The sequence below is a fragment of the Diadema setosum genome, chromosome 17 (genome assembly GCF_964275005.1).
Source record: "Diadema setosum chromosome 17, eeDiaSeto1, whole genome shotgun sequence".
In the NCBI taxonomy this organism is placed as follows: domain Eukaryota; kingdom Metazoa; phylum Echinodermata; class Echinoidea; order Diadematoida; family Diadematidae; genus Diadema; species Diadema setosum.
This window is the reverse complement of record NC_092701.1, coordinates 12,304,796-12,331,805: the sequence shown is the minus strand read 5'-3', so window position 1 is coordinate 12,331,805 and position 27,010 is coordinate 12,304,796. Positions and strand designations below refer to the sequence as shown.

The window sequence follows — 27,010 nt, the reverse complement described above, 5'->3', positions numbered from 1 at the left end:
TTTTTTTTGGGGGGGGGGGTGGGGGTGCCTTCAGATATAATCATTCTCTTTTTCTTAAATGAATAAAGCTTTGTCTGTTATTTTTCAAATTCACTGACTTTGAAGATTTTACTCTTCATCAAAGTAGTAGCACATAGTATACTGACAAATAGTCGCAGTGATGGCGAATGAGTGAGGTTTTAGTATCAGAGTATAGTCTTGTGTGTTCAGACTCCCAAGTCTTACCTCCTCCCACAGTCTGATGTCTTCATACAGGGCTTGGATCATCTCCAGGCTCGGGGCTTGGAGGATGGTGTTCAGCTTCTCGCTGGCCCTGTTAGTATGGAGATCAAAATGGGGGTCAAACTCTTCTCTTCAACTCCATCTCACCAACATGACCGTGCTTTATTGTCATCATGTCAAAACTCAGCGCACAATATCAGATACACCATAATGCTGACAAATCATTTCAAAATATACTAGATATATCGCTACGGCTACTGATATGCCTCCGCCATAATGCATGGTTCTCGTAATAGGTCTATAGTACAATGTCTTGACAATGTGTGATGACAGTTTAACATAATTGGCAAAATATTAAAATGAAAGGTTTGACACAAATGTGCTGAATGTTCACTTTCCTAGAACTAGGTTCAATTGGATGAATGATTAAAATGTCAGAGTGCAGATTTTTGGGGAACTGATGATTTTTACTTGACTATTGACCCTTTTATGAGTTTATGCATTGAGTAATTTTCAAGGTATTGAGAAAAAGTATAATTTCAGTATCAAATGGGAAAATAGCATTATCTAAACCTGGCCTTTGACCTTTGACCTCACAGTTCCAAAGAGAATCACTGTTAGGTTAAACATGCATAAATATGTAAGTTTCATGATGATACCTTGAGTTACTTTCGAGATATGGAGGAAAAAGTGCAATTTAGCACTTTCACTTGACCTTTTACCTTTTGACCTTTGACCTTTTGGCAAGAAACTTCCCCAAAAATATATATTGGGTAATACATGCCATACATCAAGTAAAAAAAAAAAAAACAACAACAAGGATATACCCTCATACCAAGTTTGATGTAAAACCACCACACGGTTCTTGAGATATCGACAAAAACAAAACGGGACGTACGGACGTACGGATGTACGGACGGACGGACGACCCGAAAACATAATGCCTCCGGCCACTTCGTTGCGGAGGCATAAAAATACAATGTAGCCACCCAAACATGTAAATTGTATAAGCATTTCATCTTGAATCTCATTTGGAAGGGATTTCTTGAAGATATCACTAACATAATTAATGCAAAAGTCATCTTATAGAAATGTGGATTGTTGTAAAGCATGTCATGAGTCTGATTCTTCCAAGTTTAACACTTGAACGCTCTTGGAACTGCATGTTAATGTGTAAACACAATAGACAGAACTTGGAGGGAAGGGATTCCTGACATTCTGTATAAAAATCCTCATTTCTCTTTGACCACTGACGCAAACTGAATGCAGAGACTCCAACCCAAAGCACCTTCTGATCTGGAGATTCTCCCGCCTGAAACCCCTAGCAAACGGGAGACTCCAACTTGATGTGTGCGAAGTTCCTAGGGTTCTAGATGCTCTCTTGTGCTATCTAAGGCCTATTTTTTCAACACACGATAGAAATAAGTAAGAAATCCTTTCCAACGGGAGACAAAGAGCCAGGGCGGGAGAAGTTAAATCTCAAACGGGAGAACGGGAGATTTTGCAAAAATGGGTTTTCGGCGGGAGATCTCCTGTCGAAAACGGGAGAGTTGGAGTCTCTGTGAATGGGTTTTTCTGTAAGATGTGGGCAGTGAGTTATAGTTTCATACCATGAAATTGTGTTTGGATTAATTCACTATTTTAAAGTTATCACTGCGGAGGGTACGGCTGTAATTTTTTTTGGACATACAGTATATACTGTCACAACTGCAATGTTAACACACCACATCGCAAAGTCTCATCTCAAATGTTGAGCTCCCACCTACAATAAGTCACCTTTACTCTGTACAAAATGTTTAAATCTTGTTGGAAACAGGTCAGTAGCCATCAGACAGGAAAAAAAAAGGCATACAGAGTGACATATGTTTAATATATTTAAGCTAAAATTTACCCCTTGGAAATAAGGCATCAAGATATCCCTTCAATTTCTTGTCTTTTTACGTTGGAGCTCAGAGGAATAATATTGAATTACCGACATTGTGTATATAGGTTCAAAATAAAGGGAAGTTTAAAGCTCATTAAAGGCAAAAAAAAAACCCCAAACAAACTGCAATATAGAGGGATCATTCTCTTCAACAGGTAATGAGCTGTATTATCAATGATAATTGTCTTACATCGCTTAATCAGCAAAACATATACATCAGTATGAAGTTGTTGTGTTTTTTTTTTCAGATACAGCATATATTATGCAGTGCATTTGCAGTGATTCGACCAATGTACCACGCCTCCTGGACCATGGCAGTATGGGGGGTGGGGGGGGGGAGGGGGAATAAAGCTACCATTAAATGACAACATTTAGTGGAAACATGCTACCAAGGACAGCTAGGGCAGTTGTGCATAAACTGGTCATCAGCAGCAGTAGCAGCTGAAGGACCAGCAGCAGTAGCAGCTGAAGAACACATCATTGGGGTAAAAATGGAAATTATATCAAGCAATAGCGTGGGAAGGATTGTAAGGAATGGTGAAATGCACAAATGAAATATGAATTATGATACTGACAGCATTTTTTTTGCCAGTTTTGATGATTTTTATTTGAAATGTTCATCCTTCAACTCATATATGGCATATCTAGTAAAACAGAGCATAAAAACTGTACTGCAGCATTAGAAAGTATAAAGTGAATGGCTTTTGTCAACAGGAATTCAGCTATCCATGACAAAAGGGTTTCTTGTTGTCTTTCTTTTCTGATGTGATCATATGACAAGGACAAAGTAGGATATACCAGCTAAAAATTTCCTGCTACTACAATGGAGATGAAAATTGTCTGTATATATGCAACAAGTTTGCATCTACAAACGTATGTCATTCTTATTTACGGGTTCTTTGTGGAAACAAGTCTGTATCAGCATTCATGAATTTCTAACGAAATAAAGTACACTGACATACTTTCGTTTAAAATAATCTTTGTAGATGCTTCAAAGGTGTAGTGCTAGTAAATTGATAGTAGCTTATAGATATGGGCATGTAAATCATTATGGATCTGATGGCAGTTTTATAGGGGAATGGTAAATGGGAGGTGTGCATACACACTGCATAACAGTTACAATGGCCCACACCTGTGCAAGAATACATAAAGGTTTCCTGGCCCACCTACTGTATATCATGAATATGCATTTATATTCACCAATAGCAAAGGTGCTGCACACACTGTCACACTGCATTCATTGATCTCCAGACCAATCAGAAAGCAATGATCAGTTTGTCAGGAGTTTTTGTATTGTTAAGGCATGATATGATATGGTGCAAATTACATAATTCAATCACTCTCCTTCAGGTCTCTGTTTCTACCTCTATCTATCTGCCTTTCTTTCCATCTCTCACTCTCTATTCATCTATCTACATATCCATTTATCTATCTACCTATCCATCTATCTATCTATCTATCTATCTACCCATCCATCTATCTCTCATTCTCTCTCTCTGTCTATCTATTACTCTATCTATGAATGTACCTTTCTATCTATAGATCTATCAACCAACCTATCAATTTATCTTTCTATATATCTGTTATCTATCTATTTACCTATCTATCTCTATCTATCTATTTACCTATCTATCTGTCTATCCTATCTATCTACCTATCTATCTACCATCCTACCTACATATCTATCTACAATTTGTATTCATCTATCTACCTACCCATCTTTCTACCTACTTATCAATCTATTTATATCTATCTATCTATCTGTCTACCTATCTATCTATCTATCTATACTATCTATCTACCTATCTACTTCCATTTCTGTCTCATTGATTATCATCTATCTATCTATCTACTTCTATCTCTGTCTCACTGATAATCATGCCAGTTTTCAAACATTTTATGGACATCAATAAATAAGAGCAATTATATGAAAAAATCACTCATTAACTGAGTTATCCTGACATACTTTAAATTTTTCTCTACTAGTTCCCTCAAAGTATCTGTTAAGTACGTATTTCTCTAGCTACACATTGTACACAAAGTGTTACTCAGGCTAAGAATCACTCTAAATCTACTTTATGAAATGTAAGAAATTACACACATGTATACCTCTATCACTATGACTTTCTAAGTATGTCACTGATTCTATTAACCATGGAATTGACTATGTAACCATGCTGAGACAGTTAACATGATTAAATGAGCAAGTGAACAAGACTGAGAACATACTCTATATGAAATGGGAAAAAAGTCTTCATATGAAAACTAAGAAACCTCATTAGGTAATTGTAAAAAAATAAACAAATACAATTTGTATTCTTTTATGAAAAATAGAACCTTCAGCTGTATGTACAAATATGGAAATTCAAAAGGATGTATTTGTCTGACCATGGCAGAGTTTTTCTTCTCCTTCTTCTTCATTTTTGACATGAATGATACCAAGAAATGTGAGAATAGCTTTGGAGCTGAGCTACTAAACTTGGCAGTGCAGTTTTCTCATGGATGAATGAAAAAACATAATATCAATCAGGAAGAAATAGATTTTCTTTTTCAAGTGTAAGTGAACAAAGTTCAGAAACAACAGTCTAAAAAAAAAATCTATACAGCTGACAAATATCTTACAATTTCACACGAGAAAAGTCTAAACAACCTCTTTTTTGCCACATCTAAAAACATACAGAAGTTAACAAAAACAAACCATAAAAAAAACAAAGCTCCATGTGTCAAAACAACTTTCTCAAACTGAAGACATGAGGGAAGAGCATGTCAGTGATGAGGTTCTAGCCATCTTGTGAGAATAAATCCAGCAGCAGAAAAAGAAGAAGGAGAAGATTTGAGAGTGAAATAGGGAAAGAGCATTAACACGAAAGTTGGCAGAAATGGTGCAAAGGAATATATAATTTCTGCAAAGGGTGCATGGATCTGGAATGAGGTAGTGTGAGGCTGTACGCGGTGAATATCGTTCCACCAGTAATAGTGGTGCGTGCAATGCAGACCGCAAACGTGAAAAAAGATACAAACGGGTGCAACTTTAGATCACCTTGACGACTGCCGCCCAGACACAAAGTCCGACTCGATGATGCTCGCCTCTAGCTGGCCTCTATAATAAGCCAACCAGGAGACATGGAGCGTGCAGGAATTAGCCATGCACATGCATGCAACACATTCCGTTACATGTAAAGAGAAGCATGCAAGCAAGAAGGCAAGGAGGGTAGATGGACAAGATTTAAATCATAAATCAGGGTGAATCATCAGCTAACAATGAAGAGGATTGGTTACATTGATATTTCATGCTGAGGATTATACTCATTTGCCATTGTAAAACGAAAAAGCAGTATCATGTAGTATTTCAGCAATATGATACAGCTTCTGGGAATGTTCTACACTCTAAATTCAAAAGTATTACAAAAATCTTGCTCTTATTGCTAACACATTGAAAGAATGTAATTCACCAAGTACAGTTGGTTGCATTACACATTTGAAGATTGAAAAACAACAGTCAAAAATACCTTTAGCGCTGCCATATTTGCCCAGTGTAGAACATCCTAACTACTAAGTAGCTGTACCACTTATCATTAGCACCATAATCATTGCTACCATTGCACGATGATAACAATGGCAATAATGGTGATGACACTAAAAATAGTAATAATAATGATAATGATAATGATAACAGAAATAATTATGCTAATTCAGCAATAACATTGATTGTAAAACATTTATGATTACATAATTTTCAAATCAAATAATTACAAATAAACAACCATTAGTGTGTTTGAAACCATTAAACCATCACAAATTATACAAGAGAACACCTGTGATAGTCAAAACCTGCACACAACACTTACAAATCAATTTTTGCTAAACACCAAACAAAGCAAAACAAGCTTCTATGCCCGATATGATCATTCTCAATACCAAGGCTCAATTTCATAAAATACTTTGCAACAACTTCACCCTAGAATTATTACTGTTGCCACAGTAGCAGCCACATAAAACCAATTCACTTTGAGTGTTAATGTAGTTGTGACAATTACTGCAATCATTGTTAGTTGTATATCAAACCTCCAATCTGTTTATCAAATTACTCCCAGAACTGCTAACAGTCTGAAAATGCTTGTACCAAGTATTACATTTCTTCTTCTGATTATAAGTGTATTGATTCCTTTATAAGTGAACACACAATGACAATAAATTAGAATTTTCTGGAGTGTTTATCCTATTTTTCAGGAGATATAGAGCAGAAATCCATCAGAAGCAAGCAGGCATTAGGCTTTGCATTGGTAAATACCACATTGAGCACTTGAAAAAGTTTTGCACCGTCAGATAGTTAAATATGGAAGCAAATTTAGATGAGACTAAAAACTAAGCATCATCAACTACAAAGTTTGCGGGACACAGAAATTAACGAACTGAGGTCATTCAACAATACCGGAAAAGATAATACTGCCCTATTTTGCAAAGTGTGATGGGAGATCTTGAGAAAACAGTGGATAGTTGTCAGTCAGAGTTATGCATTATTAGCATGCAAAGTCATTGGAACATTCCGTTCACAGTCATTATACAACACAAATCATTCATAAGAAACAATACATATAATTATATACATAAGAAAGTTTTGCTTCTAGGACAAACAAAAGGCACCACACCGATACAAAACTTAAAGACAATAAACAAGAATGATAAAACACCAATTCTCGGTTGATCTGTAGCAGATCCGTATTCTCAAGGATTAATCCTATTTTGAGTGATCTGCACTGGCTTCCAATTCACTAATGTCTATCATTTAAAGGGATCGTATAGTTCTGGTTGAGACCTAATTTCAGGTTTCTAACATTTTTTTGTTTTTTTTGTTTTTTGTTTTGGTGAGATAATGAGAAACCTTTTATGAAATATGAAAGAGCATACGTAATTCTATGAGAAATTCAACATACATTTGATGAAAACTGGTTTTGAAGTGGCTGAGATATCCAAAAAAGAGCGATGCTAATAAAGTGTGGGACCCACACTTTATTACGATCGCTTTGTTTTTGGATGTTTCAGTCATTCCAAACCCGATTTTCATCAAATAAACTTTGAATTCCTCTCAAAGTGGTATGTTCTGTACTACATCACAAGTGTTTTCTTGGTATCTCGCAAAAAGTCGAAAGCCTAATTCTCATCTCCACCAATACTGTACAATCCCTTTAAGATCTTGATGAATACACACAAGGAACTTATTGGTCGTGCCCCGAGTTATATTACAGAGCTATTACTGCTCAGTCTCGCAAACACACACATAACCTGCACACTTCTCAAGATACTTTTCTACAAATCCCAAAATGTAAAACAAATATACTGTAACATTAGGAGGACCTCACAAAGTTGCAGAAGTTTTGGTGGTTAAGTTTTCCTTGTAGCAGTCCTTTCTCTTAATACATTATTAAGAAGGAAACCGTGTTAAATGCCCAAGTATCCCATATGGCACAATGCCATTTTCAACACCGACAAGTCAGAGTTTCTTTAGTTTTCATTCTTAATGCACTCAGATCAATAAAGTTTTGCTAGTTACTATCCACCAGCGATGTACTGAATTAGGTTTCACTGGGGTTTCAACCACATACCGGAAACTAGTCTTACGGGTTCCAGTCCTATCACCGCTGCAGATGGTAACACAATGAATTCATTCATACACTTAAAAATAGAAAGGCATAATGGCTTCATTCAGAGTGTTTAGTGTAAAAACATTCAACAGAAACATATCGAGCAGCAACTGGCACATCCTCGCCCCATCTCTCCCTCTTTGAGATGACAGGAACAAGACTTAGTTCAAACTAATCCATACATGGTATGTTAAATTACTACTAAAGATTTCTTCACAAATGTTGACATGACTCACTTTCAACTGAAAAAAAAACCCCCATAAATCTGTTTCTAACAAGGTACTTATTATTTAGCAATAATCATATGGAAGCTGCTGGGTACATGGCTAATATGACTAATATGCAGGATTAATGGTAAAGCACATACATATATCATTTACACAAAAGTAAAAGCAGCATAAGTAAATATATGATATGCAACATGATGTACAACTTGCAGTTGGAAAAGTATTAATTGAATATTTTGTAGATATTTTCCATGATCAATAGCAACTGTGAGATAAAAATGATGATCACATTGGCAATTTTAGCATGAAAAAAAATCCATACTATTGATGCAACATCTTGCCCATCCTGACACCATTTGATGTTTCCATTTGTTCCCAATATGTTTTTATAGCTCATTTGAATTTTATCTCAGATTAAAAGATGCACAGATTCCTTATTCTGTAACATGTAAATGGTGCGAATCAAGTGTGTAAGGTTTACAATGAGATTCTTTGAAGTCAAAGCAGAAATGCTCAACCACATGAAAAGCTTCTTTAAAAAGTAATAATTGATGTCATAATATTTGACCGAACATTTGACGTATACTACATTTACAAAATGACAACAGAACAAGAACTTACACAACTGTTCCAAAGAAGAGGTCCATCCACTTCTTGATGCCGTTGCGGATGAGAGCCAGTCTCTCCTTGGCAACCGCATCCTCTTTCACCAGCTCCTTGCTGAATTCAATGGTGAGGTTACGATGGCGCTCCACCAGTACCTGACGGGAGAGACACACAAGTTTCATGCAAGGAGTTGCTATGGTGATGATTATTGGAATATCACAATTGGGCATATTGCCACTTAAGCAACATTTATACGGAGGCCTATATTATGATTACATCATCTAAGAAAGCTTTTGGTAATCTGTACCAGAGTACTTATTCTCGGTGACAATCATATTCACATACTTCGAGATGAAACACTGTGATGAGATGCCACAGAGATGGGACAGATCTCTCTCAAGTAAATGCACCTCAGGCAAGCAATTTCAATTTCCTCCATCCTGAATACATCCATGGGCATGTGAAGTTTGATTTGTGTATTGATTAACTAATGACATAATTGGCATTATCACTTCAGTAATAGTAGAAACATTTAAGAAATTTTAAGGCTCATTTATAAATTCCCTTAAGTTGGTATAAATTTGTCTCAAGTTTGATAAATTATAAAGTCAGAATGTTCCTTTCATTTGTGCTTCATTTCCCTTCATTCTTCTAGGTGGCCTTCCGATGAAAACAAACACTCCCATTTCTGGTATATATCTCCTTTGGTAATGACATATTCCACAAGTGATATAACTGGACACTCATCTTTGTGGTTTTGAGACTGAGACCATGACAATGTGCAAATAGGAGCATTTTCATCATCAAGGGATTTTAACTTGTTGAATTACCTGCAGCTCAGAAAGTTGAACTGTATCTCTGTCACTGAGCACAATGGTAAAGTGGTTGGCCAGCTTGGACCATGCCTTCTCGCAGATGTGCAGACGACGTGCAGTGGACAGGGAGTTTGCCTCGGTCACCTAGAGCAGGGCGATAATGAAATAATATCTCAAATTATTGAAATTGGGGGTGGGGGATAAAACAAAATAAACCTCAAAATAAAGTTTGGTCAAATAAATGCAGGCATGACACAGAATCAGTTGTTTCCTGTTATACAGCCAGCTTCTAAATAAATGTGCAATCCAGTTTTGCTAGGGTGCTAGCTTGACTTTTAGTTTTGGACATATATATTTGAATGTCACGGTTGGACAAAGACCAAAATAACTTAAATATGTTGAGGGAATAAAACAAACTTACTCCAAAATCAATAAAAAAAGAAGAAAAAGATTGTGAGGTTGGTGAAATGAATGAACAGAGAATATACTGTTTCCTGTCATACAGCAAACTCCCAATTAGATTTACAATCTATTATTGCTGAGGTGTTTGCTTCATTTTTTTAAAACAAATATATTAATTGGATATCATGCTTGGAAAGGGATCCAAAAGGAGATCCTCTAGAGAAGAAAGAAATATCATCACATGTTGCTGTAATGCAGACTTTCACACATTTACATCGAAACGAACAGATCATAAAAGCTGGGGTGGCATCCTTTGACACAGGGGAGCAAACTACCATTGATGTGGTGGTAGGACCATTTACCTTGAGGGCCAGGGAGTAGGCAGCATTGCTCCACAGATCTCTCTCAGACGACAGGTGGAAGACCTGCTTCTCTAAACGTCGTCTCTGGAGCTCATAGAGCTCATGGTACTCTCCCAGCAGACTGGATGGGAACGTAGAGGTGAAAGGTCATGTTAAGGTACATCAAAATATACACAGCATTAAAAAGATGAGGTAATTCATGATATGAAAAAAAAAAAGTTGCTAATACTTCCATGTTTGGGGTCAAAGTAAATGATTATTTCTATCAATATGAAAACAAACTCGCCATGAGAATTTTTGATGTTGAATTACACATGAAACTGTTCTGCACTTAAAAAAGGACTATTGTATCACAAAATTTCTGTTGATGTTATTCAAAGCGGCATATTAAAGTTACAAGCATTTTTAGAGGCAACAAAATGCTACATGGATGTTTACAGATAAAATCATGAATAGTTAATGTTTCAAGGAATAATGTCTTTACCTTGCACTTTTCTCAGACTCAGCTAGTGCTGCAGCAAGCTGTACACAAACGGAACCAAGGGAAGAGGAAACAGATAATGTGAACCATGAAGAAGACATAGCTCACAGAATGTATACAAGCACAATCATGGACTGTATTAACAATACTACCTTGCCAAAAAGTCAACTTAGCTTTTGACAGGACTCTAAGCTAGAAGTTTTAGGATGTTTAGTAAACCAACGCACACTGGACTTATAAACATAATCTTTACTGTGTCTCGGTTGCCAAGAGAAGTTCACAAACTTTTCTCTTGAAGAGAACCAAGTAAGACTGTTATTCAGGAGGAAAGAAAGGAATTCAAAGTATTTCAAACAATCATCTTCTCACTCTCAGGAGTCAAAATATTCAAGAGTTCTGTTCTTAATTGTACAATGTGGCAATAGACAAGCATTTATCAAGTAACCTCTCACTGTAAGTATCCTTGGATTCTCATCTTTCCAAATACGTCTTCTCGTCATACTGTTGGATACAATACTCACGTAGAGGAAGGTATGTTCTCAGTTTCTGGAGGGGCAGTTCACATTTGAAATTTAAGAAGAATCTAGCCAAGACTCACCTGTTCTTGTGCCTGCTGGGCCTGCCCTGTCACCACCTTGTCATGTTCCCTCACATCAGACAGCTCACTAGAGTTCAGGGGCAACAATTTAGTGGACCATTTAAGGATCAAGCACTTTTGTCATGTTCATTCAATCAACTTGTCCCTTTGTCAAACTTTGAGGAATGAATTTCTCATTAAGTACTAATTCAGACAATCATCTGCTTCTTTTATGGCTGTTACATAAACACCAGATGAATCATAACAGGGGCAACTGATGTAGGCATACACACAAAAAATGAATTGTTGCTGTTTGACATAAGCGTATGCTTTCACATTAATAGTGAGCTTTAGATCTGCGATGCAAACATCAAGATGATGCTAATTAGGCAAAAACTTGGTGCTATGCACATGCATGAAATAACTGTTTCCACTGTATAATCTAGAAGGCTGTGTCATCTCAGCTTTAGGGTCATATCTCTAAAGCTCGCTATAATCTTTTTCCTGCAGAAACAAACATTTTAAAGTACAAATTTCATGTTAGAATGATGACAAATGAGAAAATCAAAATGGTCCTTTAAATGGATCACATGAAAAAAAGAAAAGAAAAAAGAATTTCTAAAAATATGATAGGTCATACTCAACACTTGCCATGAGGTAAAAGTGAACACATACACAAGCAGAGCTTCACTAAATCAAATATCAGTCTCTAAAACAGAAAGGATATAATCCTTATGGCTATGGAGAAATATTACAGATATATTCACATTTCCAAAGACAACCTGTGATGAGCAATAAATATGACACTCCAGTTTTGTTTTTTTTTTTTCTGATAACATAGAAAACAACAGCAACAACAACATAGTAGTTTGTTGTTGTTAACAAATGCTTTGAACTTAACAAAGACCAAAGTCATAAAACACCATATCTGCTTACTTGGTGAGGTCCGAGATGGTGGACTTAAATCTGAAGAGCTCCTCAGTCAGTCTGCGGTCAAGAGCTCTCTGGGCCATCACCTCCTGGTGGAGACTGTAGGAAGCAGAGGGTTAAGAGATGCCATGGTCAAGTGTCTGTGTCAGTTGTTAGGATATCAGTTAGTGGTAAAGGGTGTGGAACACATTGAGGGCTTACAGTATATTCCTGAGCCATAAAGTATTGGTGCGTAAGTGTGACCATCTCATCAGCTCTCTCTACTACCCCGCTATATGCATGCAGTACAGTCATGAAGAATAACTGATCCATGCAAAACATGCAGATTGTCAACCCATGTATAGGAACTGCATCAAACATGTCTTATTGAAGTGATAGGAAGTCCCTTTGCCCCCCCCCCCTTTTTTTTTTTGTTTCTGAAAGAAGAGGCATTGTCAAGGCAAACATGACATCACCAAGTATCAATCCTCCTCCTCTTGAGTTTCAAACCAAGAGCAGTTGCTAAACAGGTCCAGCCAACTCGCATCCTCCTGGTGATGTCTGACTAACACTGGTTCACACCCGTCTTACCTTTTTATCTGACGAGGCACCTTGTCTAAGAGTTTGTTGTAGAGTTCCCGGACGGTGGCCAGAAGTTCTCCCCTCTCTATGCACTCAACGCTCACCTTTAATCAAGAGAAAGTATGAAAATAAAGGAAGAAAACAAAAGTAAATTAAAGGTGTTAGGCAACCGGAAGAGTCTGGTCCTCTTTCTAATTGTTACATATCTTACACACACCCACACCAGGAGACCGAAAAACAACAATAACAGAAATCTGGTATGGACAAAAGCCATATCAATCATGTATGTACTTGTACAAACTGGTTTTAAGGGTCCCAGTGTATATTATACTGTCCCCACACACCTTGGATAAACAAATTAAGAAACAACAGCACATAACAATTATCCAGAAATGTACACTTTTCAAGCAGAAAAGATTACAAGTTTCTTTTATCATTTAAGAATGAGACCAAATAAAAGAGGTATGAATAAATAACTTTATGCTTCAAACAACCAACCCAGCATTTTACCTTCTTACAAGAAGGAGATGTTCATTGACTTACAGTGTAGAACTTTTCCCACACTACATGCCAAGAAAGAGAAAATGGGTGTCACATCTCACCTGTCTGATGAGCTCATGAAAGATGATGTTATACACATTCTGCTCCTTCTTCACCAGTTCTAGAAGATTGTGCATCTACAGTGAGAAATGCACATAAAGATAACGGTAAGAGTTATAAGAATATTACTTCTACTACCAACAACAACAATACTCCCATTATGACATACTGATAATCTATGATAAAAGAAATAAGAATAATAGTTATCATTTATTATATTGTAACAACAATAAAAGCAAAGACATCTGGTAAAAGGGTCACAGTCTTGAGCCAGAAATTGTGATCAGTGACACTGGCAACAAATTAGACATCATACCAACTATTACTGTTTTCCAGAAGGGGATCAAGGGGATGTTACGACTTCCTATGGAAACTGATCAGATAAACTTTAAAAAGAAATCTGCTATCAAAATTCATCAAAGCTCAAAACATGAGACCAATAAGAAGAGGTAGCAAAATGGTTGTGATATAGGTAAGTTGACCCCTGACCTGTGTAGGACCTTTGACCTCCACTTCCTCGTTGTGGACGCCAGCTTTGGCCAGCATGACTTGGAGGGATTCCTTCAGCTGGAGGACCTCATAGCGACTTGTGGGTTTCCTGGAGGAGGAAGATAATGATACCATCTCTTAATCATTCCATTCATGAAACAAAACACGACTTTGTGACCTACACCAGGCGGGTATAGAATACTTGATATGGATCCTGAATCAAAGACACATACACATGCAAGTAGAGGGCGATATTGACGTATAAGTTTCCTTCCCTTTGTTTCACAATATCAAAGTTTGAGTTTTCTTCAGTTTGTTTCCCTCTGTAGAGAGGGAGATGAATTACAGAAAAGTCATACTTAAATCCTCAACCCTCTGCTCAGTAATCTCTTGCTTTCAGAGGACAATATGTTGGGCTTTGTGACAAAATATATGTTAACTAGATGAGCATTGTCACATTTCACATCTATTTACCATGGTAGAATTAACCATAAATGATATCTGTCTGCTAGACCTAACTCGTCTGTCTGGTTATGAGAGATAGCGTCAAATCTCGGTCACTCTTGTGCCACTTTTTTTTAAAACGAAATACTGCTGCTTTTACAAAAGATTACACGGGCATGAAATGTTTTCATCCAACAAAAATCTAACAATATTATAATGATCACCCAATTTACTGATGCATCGTCGCTGCTTGTTTTACTTACAGTGAGGGAAAAGCCACAGGCGCCTCCTCCTCATTCATGAGCGTTGTGCTGAATTTCCTGCAAACGAAAGGAACAAGGCAGAGAGAAAACATGATATGCATCATGGAATTTAAAGACACCCATAATTAACCCTATTCTAACTGGGGGGGTCGCCACGATTCCGCAACGCGCAAAGATTTTGTCGCGTCATTTCATGACTTTTTTCATTGAAGTCTCCCGCATATTTTGAGACCAAATTTGCGACGTCCAGGTACACCATTCTGAAGTTATGCAATGTTTTGCATATGCATGTCAACCCAAAAACCGCTCGAATTCATGATTTCGTGTGCAAATCCAATGCAAACTGTGTTTTTTTGTTTAATTGATATAAATTAGATTATTTCAACTTTTAACCACTGAAATAAATCAATTCTAATGTAGATAAGCTTGAAAAAGTGCCTCCAACAAATTTTGGCAAAAAAACAATAGAAAACAAAAGATCGAAAAAACAATAAAATACATAAGAAACTAACAAAACAATAAAAAACAAAAGAAAATGATTTTGATTGCGCTATTTTTTTTACAAGAAAATTGTTTGATGTGTCTTGGAGGAACTCTGACACAAAAATTTAATAATCCTTCAGTCTTTTTGATAGAGTTATAGGTGAAAATATGATTTCATGCATTAATTTGCATAATTAATTTATTAAAAAATATGAAATCAACATTTTTCTATTGTATGACCATGTAATCTTGTAGTTGACATCCGGCTCTATGTTCAGGCAAAATTTTGTGGCGATCGCGTGATCGGCGGCCGAGATCTGAAGGGGGGGGGGGTCAAATTGACCCCCCCCCCCAGTAAAAACTTGGTCTCAAATAGCCCAGTTAGAATAGGGTTAAGCCCACAAAATTTGAGACTGTTTGGTCAAAGAGTATTGCACTAATGCATCTAACTCACTGACTAAATATTAATGTTTCAAAAATGCACCCAATGTACAGTAAGGAAATGATGGCACATACAGTATTTCTTTTGTCCTGCGCTTACTGTTTCATTTGTTTGTTGTTCTGTTACCTTTAAATTGTTTACATATTTCTAATGTCTTGTTTTGCTTGTTTGCAAGCAACTTGTTAACATTATTATGACAGAACACCTTTATATTGATATAGTTATAACTTGAATGTAAGAGGTAAATTGTTGCTGGTGCGACAAGACCTCGTATCTGAAATTTTGGTGAAAATGACTATTTTGGATAAATGGTCAGATAATCAGTTAAGTGATGTCCTGTCCAAATCCTAGCTCTTTTACCCAAAAAATGAAGCCACCATGGCATGTCAAAGGAAAGGCAATCCCTTTTGATAGTGTGCTTTGGCTGCTATATTTTTTTGCTCTCCTGAACATTTGACATTTTGTAGATACGAGGTCCTGTCGCCCCAGTGACAAAACAGCCCTTTCTATTCAGAGCTTTCATTAGTGCCTACTCAGCATAAACTTACTACTGCTTCTATTGCTAAGACTATCTTCTCCAATCTTCTCCAATGTCCTGCTATCACAACAAAGTTTTATGGTGAGCGATCTTTTGCTCATGCTGCCCCCATAATGTGGAACGCTGTTCCGTGTTATATAAAAGAAGCTCCCACAGTGTTAAAGTTTAAAACTGCTCTCAAGACATTTCTGTTCAAAAAGTATTATGAATGAGTTTGGTTTTGCATTTACGGTTCATACATTGTACACGACATTTCCTCTTTCTACTTTCATCCCTCTCCCTTAAAGCGCATAGAGACACCACGGTAGTGATATGCGCTATATAAGCACTGTGTTATATAAGACTATTAAATCTCCAAAATAATGAAAGGTATCATGACCAAACCAACTTGGTCTTTTGACTTCAAACAAAACCTATTACACAAAATATGAGAGCTCCGGCAGTGCAGGACATCTGCATTTTCTCTGAATATCTGCGTGCTAGCGGACAAGCTTCGTTTATCAAGTGCACAAGGACTGTGCCTTATCTATTTGAACTAAGCCAACAATATGTATGTGTGGATATACTGGAAGCTAGATATATAGACAAATTTGTATAAGCACTGCACAAGAATACATCTATTTCATGTAATAGAAGCTACTGTCACCTTTCCTTCCATTACTCGTGTATTTGAATCATCACACTATTCCATTCACTCTAGCACTACCCTACGAAGTGCTTCAGCAATGCAGATACAAAATACAAAGGGTTAAAGTGTTCATCTTGCCTTGCACAGAAGAGATGTTTTCGATTATAATCCCACCTGCATTATTTCTGATAGAGGAAAAGAAATTGTGAGTCTTACTCTTCTTGGAATTCCAGATGCTGGACTCCTTTGGCCTTGACAACATGGTACTCAGATGGAACCAGGGTATCTGGGACTGCCATTCCCTGCAGCATTGGAGAACAGTAACATAACAGTCTCATAACTCAAGAAACATGGAGAGAATTAAAGAATTCCACAGCAAATTTATGCTTAGAACAATTTACTCTGTAACAGTTCTGATCTCTGTGTCTTTGCCGAAAATCAAAAGAAAAACATAGCACAATAATGCAACCGTAGCAAAGAATCATCGCAAAGAATAAAAGAGAAAAGTACATTAAATGGTAGCATACTAGCAGTAGACTCATCATACGACCACAAGATTGTTTTCACTGAGCATTCTGGACATTTTGAAATATGTATGTTCAGCTACAGTAAATATGTTTTAAGCTAAGATGTTGAGCTTCATATCTGAGATTATACTGAATATCCAAGAGATTATTCTAAGTGCAACTCCCAGCACATTCTTCAATGCTGGCAGTATATTGAATCTACTGTCATGGATTTTGACAGTCAGGTATGCAACTCTCTAATCTTGAGGTAGCTACTCAACAGCACACAACAGGAGCACCTCTAGTATGATGTAATATAAAGTGGTAGTTGATGGGTGAAAGGACTACAGTTGTACTTTACCTTGTTCCTCTGAATGGCAGCCTGCCTGTCACCTGCCCTGACTGCGCTGGGATCTCCGGCCAGAGGCTTGGGGTCTTTTGAGCCGGTCAGGGCCACATCGTAGAGAAATGAAATATCCCTGCAGCATATCCAATCAAGAAATGAACAAAGTTCATAGCACACGTAAGTATTTCAAAAATCATACTATTGGGCAAAAGGTTGAATGTGGTCAGTAGAAGTGCCATTTTGATAGTCCAGTGCGTCAGTAGACTCTAATATTTGGAAGTCCACCACAATGCTGACAACTAAAAAGAATGAAGCAAAAATGTCACAAATTTTGGAAAACCAGACATTAAAGGGGCATAGTCCCGGTAGTGTAGAGGGCGCTGTTGATGATACTGCCGATCACCGTTAGCATTGATACGAAGATTACAAAAGTTGAGCTGTCATCAAGAGTAAAGTGCATAGGTGTTGCTAAGTAACGTTGCCTTCGTTGTCTTCTCTGCGCATCGCGCAGTCTGTAGTAATGCCAGGGTACGTGCGTATGTGCTTCTTATTATGACATCACAAAAGAAGTTTGCTAAAGCTGTCATCCCCCTCAGCCGAATCATGAGCCGAACTGTGATCGGACCACTTACTACAGTGGATCGGACTTCTTCGGACTCGGGGAAGTGGGCCAAAGCGTAAGCGCTAAAGAGGAGTCGATAGCGTAGGTCTCTATAGGAAACTTGCGGCGTGCGCCCGCGTACGCATTTGACTAAAACACCGGGACCATGCACCTTTAATCCCAAATTGAGAACACACTCTGCCATGAGCTTTCTTACTTAATCTATATGAGAGTTTACATGTGTAAAATCTTATTTTCCATTGCTAATGAAGTAGATGAAGTAAATGGAAACTAAACTTACCTCCCTGCTCCTGTGACAGACACAGGTTGCTCTGTCAGATGCTGAAACTTTCTTCGTCTGTTTGGGAAGTTCCACACATTTGCTGGTGGCCCACTCTTTATTGTCTGGAGGAATTGAAAAACAAAACAAAAAAAAAGCATTCTGAGTAAAAAAGACAGGAAATATGGTTAGGAACCAATATTGTTTGATTGCAACTGATTGACAATCAGTTGCAATGAAAAAAACAAAACAAAACAAACATCTCGACGGAAAAATTTCACTAATTTGAACAATATTGTTTGCTTCATTGTTGGGCTCTTAGGTCTTTCAGGGATGGCAAAACTTGCTCTGCTGGACAAAATGATCAGAATGCACAAAAGTCGTTTATGTGTAGCCCATGGATATGTAAACTGCGACTGCAGAAATGCTTGTCACATGCAGTTGTATCATTTAATGCCAACACACACCAAGTAAAGAAAGCAGACTGGGATACACATGAGTAAGGTATGCCTATTTCATGCCTTTTGTAGTCCATGAAGAGAACCTAAACCACAGATTATTGATTTAGATTACCTCCATGAATTCTTTTCAAAGTAAACCATAGGTAAAGAATAAAGTAGACAAAATGCATCCCTTTCATTCCAAGGTTTGCACTGTTTGTTTGTTTGTTTTTTCCTCTTTTTTTTTTTGCTCTTTTTTACAGTATAAGCGGTTACAATTGTTTACAAGCTGTCATTTACTTTTTGATCAGTTGAGAATGAAGATTTCCCTTTTCCAGGCGTCTTCAGCTTGTCTTTGTTTGCTGGCTTGGGGAGATTGGTGAGCGCATTAAGGATGTCCTCAGGTATGAAGTCACTCTGCAGGGAGGTTGGCAAAGGTTTGCTGCGATCCACGTATGTGTCGCTTGATCTGAGTTCTGGCAGTGGACTCCCACCTACAAGAAGAGAAGAACTCCAAAGCATTAGTACAATAAATGGAGAAAGTAATTCTTATTACTGACTTACAGACTTATACAGATATCAGTATTGTAAGCTCATCATGATTTACGTACAATAATAATAATGATAGTAATAAAAATAATAATAACAATAACAATAATAATCATAATCATAATCATAATACTGTAAACGTCAATATTTTCGCGCGATTAATTTTTCGTGCTGAGCGGCTCGAAAACGTATTCGCGGGTTCTTAAATTCGCGCTCCGCAGCAGGTTACTTTACTGTAGTACACATTCACTGCTTTCATCCAAAGCCTCTGCTACATAGCTTGCTATGCCAGCGTACGACAAGCTGGACTGCGAGTACAAGCACTCAAATATGTAGTACAGCTGTGACTCTAGTACTGTAGTCACGGGGGACTGTAGCATCGATGCGTGCGGTGCACACATGCATGCTACAGTACACAGCAATCTAGGATATCGTCTCTTCGCACAGTACCAGTAGCGTAAACATGCCTGTACATTGTACTACGTAGCAGTATCATCGATGAAGCGCACACAATTCATCCCGTTCAAAATGTGCGTAGAAAATTGTGAAGATATATTCGCGCATTTTTGAATTCGCGCTAGCCGAGCGTAGCGCTAAATCCGCGAAAATTAATGTACCGCGAAAATTTCCACGTTTACAGTAATACATTACTGAAAATGGTGTCAAAATTTTAATCTCCAATACAGATGAGCTTCTACTATAATAATACATTACATTCATAATGCGCTTAATACAGTGTTTCTAAGCGCAAATACAAATGAAGTACAAGTAAATTGTATGTCTTCCACTATTGATTTTTGCTAAATGGAATATCAAGTGTTGCATATACATAGCATGAACAAAACTGGTAAAACAAACAAACAAACAAACTAACTACTGGTAACTAACAAATAACTGTGTTGAATGTGTGCCCGAGAAGAGATATGCGAGTAGTAATTCAATACTCTAGAATAAAAAAGCATGCAAAAATGGCACCTGACAATTTATCTTACATACCATTGCTTATAAATCTTTTAAACTGTTCAAAACAGATTCATTAACTGCATGATGAAAAATAATAGACAAAATGTTCTATCCAATGACTTAATTCTCTGTCCAATATATCACTGAAAAAAAAAAACACAACAAAAAACGAAAGATGATTTAGGTTCTACTCTCTAGTTATTTCAGTTGCTGGGTTTAATGAAATTACATGTAGGCAATTAAACCAATCAACAAGTTGTAGACCTGTAAAACGTGTCTTCATAACAACAAGAGGTAAATAGACATCCACATCAATGAAACACACTTTACACTGTTCTACCAGTCCTGTTGGACAAAACAAAAACTATGCATAATAATGTGAGGCAATATGAGGTCCTGCTTACCATTTTCTTGCTTTGCAATAATACCCTTCTCTTTCCTCAATGCTGGGCTTGTTGTAGGCCCGGTGTCAAGCGGCATCGGGGTGGGGTCAGGGGCTTTGGGGAGCTCCCCAGCATCAGGTGCCACGGCAACAGCCGTCATCATTCAAATCTGGCTTCTTTATATCTGCAAAATGTCAATGAAATATCAATGATGATATGATTCTTAGTTTACATGTCGGTTTCTATAGTTAGTCCGCTACTCATCCACCACTTATTTTTAGATCGACCAACCTCGCCCAATGGCTTTCTTGCATATTACTTCAAAAGTACATGTATGTGTGGATTTGGACACAATACATGTACACTGGATTACTCGAACATGAATACAAATCACGAAAAATGAGGAAGGAACAGGTAGATTTAAATAATCTGAGGAACCAAAATGAAAAAATAATTGAAGAAAATCCTCATTATAAATACACATAGGCCTATACTGTAGGCCTATGTGCTTTTTCAATGGAGAACAGGTGGTCGATCAAAATAATGTGCTTGCAGGGGCGCACAGTAAAAAATGTCACTTGCATCTATGTCGCTGAGAATTCCGTGTGTATGATACAAATCAACAATCTGAGATGTGATATGAATCTGCAGTATTTTCTGCCATTGTGAAAAGAGATTTACGTGAAAGTATACTTGCTGCCATTGAACTAGCCAAATAAACCCTGTATAAATGCACATAACAATCGAGAAAAACTGCAACATTTCTCTGTGAATGTTTCATTATTATATGCTGGATAAAACAATACACTGGATTCTAGAGTTCAAATGAGTAAATGCCATGGTAAATTGATGTCATTGGAATTCTCTGTGATATGGTAATGATAATTGATATGCTGTTGGTTCTACAGTACTTCTACTCTAGACCCTAGTTAGACCCGGGCGGGTATGGTGGTGTAAGACACATCTCGCCACCATACCCCAACTAATCGCCATAGCGCGTATAAATTTGCTGCTTGTGCGCAAAGAAAGACAAAAGTGCGCGGTAAGATAGGCGCAATACGCAGAGAACATGCATTGGTTTGATTTGCCATGAAGAAACAAGGTGGAAACATGCATCAAATTGCTCAAATTTGTGATTTTCTGGAGATTTCAATTTGGCATTTAGCCAGTTTTCTTAAATTCTCACCTATTCTTATGCCATGGAATGCGTCAATGCAATTAGACGACGATATCTCCGTAGGTGGAATCCAAAATGAGTGTGTGAGATCTGGATCTGAACCTGCAGTATTTTTAACGTTCATGAGGCAAAAATCAGGTAAATTTGATTGTTTTTTCACATCAAAATCCTGGTAAAAGTTCAGGGGTGGTGGCATCTGGCCTACCACAAATGAGCGAGAGGAATCTGACACCGCACGCAATTCATGGCGATATTCTTGTAAGGCGACCTCAAATTTTAATTTTGAGGACAGTATCGGAATCTGTAGTTTTCTCCACAAGAAGAGTACATTTCTAGCCGATTTCCAGTCAGTTTTGATATTAGAATCACTGGTTGAACTTTAGAGTGGCTACATGATGTGGCTTACCCAACCATACGATACCGCACTCACTATCCGCAGCTCAACCGAGCCGAGCGAGCGAGCGCGAGCTGCGTCCTCTCCTGCTGTCTTCAAACTAAAACCATGAAGTTACAAAAGCCCATGACAAAAAACAAAATGATAATAACAACATTAGATTCTGCACTATCTCTCAGTGGGAATAACCCTGTCAAACTATAAGTAGAAACTAGATCTCACTAAAACAAAGCTTGTGAAGTTGTGTCTTGCTAGTCTAGCTACGTAACATGAATGGTACGCTTACAGAACCAACACAATTTTGTATATATGGGACAACGTCATTTTGCCGTTTGTTACCGATCGCGACTACAATAACGCTGTGACGCTGTGAATGATTACCAACTTTTTCATCAATCTCCCTGCCCTAACGATATATGATACTCATGCCGTTTTTCATATGAATCAACAAAAATATCCTTTTTCTACAGTAGGACATTTATCATGTTGATTTCTTCAAGATTAGTGCAATCATTTGAGATATTTTCTCATACAAACGAAATTCACTCACCTCTGTTCCGTTCTCTAGCGCGGCTTGTTGTCAACGAAACCACGTTTATTTGTTTGCAAATGTGTCGCTACTCCACTGAGCGGCGGCTACTAGCATGTCGTTTCGTGCATGCAGCGCAGATGTTCGGGTGCGTGTGAAACGACCAGCTGACGAAAATTCGCAAATTCTTTTCGCATCATCGGGCCCTGTATAGGTTTTCCCCTTGTATTTATTTATCTATTATCATTTTTTTTTCGGGGGGGGGGGGAGGATATAGTTCATTTAATACTTTGGAGGAATTACTCAAGTGAGGTAACGCAGTGGTAGACCAAGTTCGAGGGGGGGGGGGGGGGGAGGTTTGAGGAGGGGTATCCCCTCTCCCCCTCTCACTCGAGGGAGCACACTTTTGGTGGAATATTTGGAAAATAATAATTTAAAAAGTAAGCAGAATGAATATTCACGAACAATGTGCATTTCTTAATTGCGTTATCTTTCCTTGGTATCTGTCACCTCTTTTCCTAGCCTCTGCGTCTGAGTCCCTTGATGAAGTCCAAAGTCCCCCCCCCAAAAAAAATGATAATAAAAAATAACAAAAAACAATAAACAGAGACAATTTGTTTCTGAGACCTATACTGCCTGTGTAAGGTGTCCTTCTCACGTCGATAATATACAACTGTGGAAGCAAAGTGCTCCTCTCTGGCAAAAACAAACAAACAAACAAACAAACAAACAAACGAAAAAACACAAAACACGAAATGCTAAACAGCAAAGAAATATGTACAGAGTGTACATTTCGCAATCATAGTGCTCGTGTCATTAGTGACTCACCTACTAATGACAACTCGACTCAGGGATTATTCATTATTGGAGTGCTAAACATTGCCTTTAATGTACATGTCTAAAAAGATGTAATTGATTTCACAGGCAAAATAACAGAAATGAAGGTATATGGAAAGATGAAAGCTGGTGACAAAGTCTTCATGCAAGAGAGTGGGGGTTTAATGAAGAGCATAACAATTCGATTAAAAAATGAAATACTTAGTATTTCATTTTTTAATCGAATTGTTATGCATTTCAAAATCAATACAAATCAACAAATCAACAAAATATTTACATAGTCATTTACACAGCTAATATTCGTAACGTTTGGATCTTACATACATTTTCTTTCTTTTTTTTTCAAGAACGAATATCTTATATGAAAGGAAGCAATAGGAAATGATAAAAATGAAATGCAGGGGACCATCATCATAAGCTAAGCTTGACGAGGAAGATGGCCCCAGGTAAAGAGATACATAAAGAAAATCTTGCCACTCACTGAGTGGGGAGTAATTGTGCGAAGGGCACAATAAAGAGATACATAAAGAAAATCTTGCCACTCACTGAGTGGGAAGTATTGTGTGAAGGGCGTGCGGTGCAGTGCGGTGTGCATTGTGTTGGGATGAATCTTGGTTTGTACGTTGAGTGTTACTTTGTGTATCAGTGTGATGAGGTGAATGTTACTTCAGTTATGGCCGTGAACTCATTGTTTAGGGTGTTTGTTGACCAGGTGGTATGAATAATATTTAGATGTCAGAAGTATACTGGATTATGAGGGTGTTTTTTAGTTCTCGTTTGAAAATGTTCAACGACGTACATCGTTTTGAATTAGGGGGTAAAGAATTCCAAATATCTGGTCCATTATGTTTTAATAATTTTTGAGCTAAAATGATTCTGGGGTTTTCGAGATGGTAATCGGACGACTGACGTGTTGGATATGAATGAACGGTGGAATTTGGAGTGAAGAAACCATCAAAAATTTTTGGAAGACAATTAAATGTATATTTATACATATAAACAGCAGTTTGAAAGGTGTGAAGATCCTCAATTTTCAATGTTTTTAGTTGACGAAATAGAGGATTGGATGGGGATAAGTAACGGGAATTGGTAATCAAACGTACAGCACGTTTTTGGAGGGTAAGAATTGGATTAATTTTAGTTGAGCCACAGTTTCCCCAAACGATATTGCAGTATGTGATATATGGTAAGATCAATGCATTATGTAGAATAGTCAGGGAATTTTGAGAAATGAAGTTTTTCAGTCGATATAAAATTCCAACAGTTCTTGAGACAGACGTGTGGATATTATGAATGTGATCGTTCCAAGTTAAACTCGAGTCAATTATAATTCCTAAAAATTTATGGGTATGTGTAGGTTTTTGTCGAGAAAATGAACTAAAATTATTGAATTGAACTGAATCTGTAGGGGAACGAGATATTCGTTTCATGATATTGATTTCCTATACTATTCTTCGTTCACTGCTTATTAAACTCTGGAAAGGAATACTTAATTACCCGCTTAATATCATCAATGAAATTAAACAGCATTTCTTCTTTTTTTTTCTTTTTTTTTTGAGATCGCAGGTTTTTCTCCACCCATTCAATAAACTGCTTTGTTTCGCGTGTTATTTATTTGAATGTCAATTATATATTTTGTGCATCTGAACATCCACGCGGAATGTTCAAGTCACTTCTTCACTAAAGACATTATGTTTTGGATATTCATTTTGTGCATTTGAGCATTCACTTTGAATTAACAGTAATAAATGAAATTGAAATAAAAAAAAAGATTGGAGAGTAAGTGTGTGTATGTGTGTGCGTGTGCGTGTGCGTGTGTGTGTGTGTGTGTGTGTGTGTGCGTGTGTGTGTGTGTGGTGTGTGTGGTGTGTGTGTGGGGTTTGAAGTGTGATATACCATGCCATACCCTAGGTCTGTGGTAGGACTCCATGCCATGAAAACATTCAAGAATGCAGGTCACGGTCATGCTACGCAACAATGCCCCACGCGCATTACGCACGACGCATTACGCGCCAGCGTTGGTAAAAGCAGTCTGATTGGCTCAAAGTTTCAGAGATGACGCTCATTTGCATAAATCGCGTAGAGATGGAAACGCACATAGTGAACACAAGGCACTTTGCTCTGAGCTCTTCAATTGCAAAGACTGATTTAGTGAATCTTCGCTGAATTCTTCCGAATATTCGGTGTATTCTCATTGAATCTACTTCAAATTCCTAGTCTATCCAGGTAAGCTTTGCATTTTTTAGATTATTTCTGAAATGGTACAATTGACATTATTTACTTATATAGAAATCAAATGTCTTACTCACATCGAAACAATTACTAGGTCCTGTTCCAACAATAACATTTCCCTATTTAAAACGCACATGTGCAGACGACATTGTCTTTATGACGAGCCATCCTGCCTTGAGATTTCCTGTGAAATTCTCAATTCACATTTTAAGACATCGCAATGACTATGTATGAGATGTCACTTCAGAGCTAGGGTTGAATGCACACAACAGTCTTGTGCATACCAAAATAAACAATATACAAATAAGGCTTTACTCTAAAATACGGGCACAATATTCATGGTTCACATTTTAGTTTAGTTTTTACGATGTAGGCATTCCTCATTTTCTTTATTTAGTATTCTTAATCTATCTGGTCCGAACTTCTTATCCGCTTTCCGTTTCTAATTCACAAGCACTGACTATTCGGGGCTTACAACCAAACAAGCCCACTTTTATGTATAGGTCCCGTTATACTTCTCTTTTTACAACCCAATTTCAATTTCGACCAGTTATCATTATAATTATTGTGTATGTTATGTATGTCTACTATTTTGTTTATTGACTATTGACAAGGTACAAGAATTTGTGCTATTATTCTTGCTGTAACATCGCTGTATGAGAAATACTAAATAAGTTAAACTGAACTGAACATCGCTAAACAGAAATTAAGACGTGAAATAAAGGCAAGGCATTTTAAAGATTTGTCTGTGGAGTTGGATTTATCAGCATCGATTGAAGAAACAAATTGTATATGATCACATTCATGAAGCAGCATGGCGTAGTCCTTAGGTTATGGTAGATAGACTATCCGTTTTTTGCACAACAGTTGAAGAATAATGTGTTATACGAATATATGAACTAAATCCACAGTAGTACTGACTACTTTTCATTTCAGTTAACTTGAAATGTATTCCCTCCTTGAAAAAAAAAATCTCACTTATATAGGATGTCGGAACTCTTTCGTATCGCTGGAGCGATGATGAAAAGGTGTTCCACCCACCGGCTCTTGAGCCAGGATATCATCCATGAGGCTAGGGGCCAGGTGAGTCGATTTTGTTTTTGTCACCTTTTAATTTATCTTCACTTTTCTGTTCAA

The 27,010-nt window shown here is 37.4% G+C and overlaps 1 protein-coding gene across 2 annotated transcripts in view; it reads right to left on the bottom strand.

The window, feature by feature from the left end:
- Positions 1-22,837, bottom strand: part of LOC140240441 (axonemal dynein light chain domain-containing protein 1-like) — a 39,317-nt gene extending 16,480 nt beyond the window's left edge. Inside the window, exons 1-17 of one of the 2 annotated variants that reach the window (XM_072320211.1) lie at positions 22,826-22,837; positions 20,726-20,888; positions 19,110-19,303; positions 18,391-18,494; positions 17,504-17,621; positions 16,853-16,938; positions 14,546-14,602; positions 13,839-13,947; positions 13,352-13,426; positions 12,759-12,853; positions 12,195-12,287; positions 11,280-11,346; positions 10,685-10,722; positions 10,201-10,321; positions 9,452-9,580; positions 8,637-8,776; positions 226-313 (exon numbers count right to left, since the gene is read on the bottom strand). In XM_072320211.1, coding sequence (XP_072176312.1) covers positions 226-313; positions 8,637-8,776; positions 9,452-9,580; positions 10,201-10,321; positions 10,685-10,722; positions 11,280-11,346; positions 12,195-12,287; positions 12,759-12,853; positions 13,352-13,426; positions 13,839-13,947; positions 14,546-14,602; positions 16,853-16,938; positions 17,504-17,621; positions 18,391-18,494; positions 19,110-19,303; positions 20,726-20,867 — 1,656 coding nt within the window. In that variant the 5' untranslated portion in view covers positions 20,868-20,888; positions 22,826-22,837. Of the gene's footprint in view, positions 1-225; positions 314-8,636; positions 8,777-9,451; positions 9,581-10,200; positions 10,322-10,684; positions 10,723-11,279; positions 11,347-12,194; positions 12,288-12,758; positions 12,854-13,351; positions 13,427-13,838; positions 13,948-14,545; positions 14,603-16,852; positions 16,939-17,503; positions 17,622-18,390; positions 18,495-19,109; positions 19,304-20,725; positions 20,889-21,890; positions 21,986-22,825 lie in introns of those variants that run through there. The other variant, XM_072320210.1, reaches the window with a different exon arrangement.
- Positions 22,838-27,010: the final 4,173 nt, after the last annotated feature.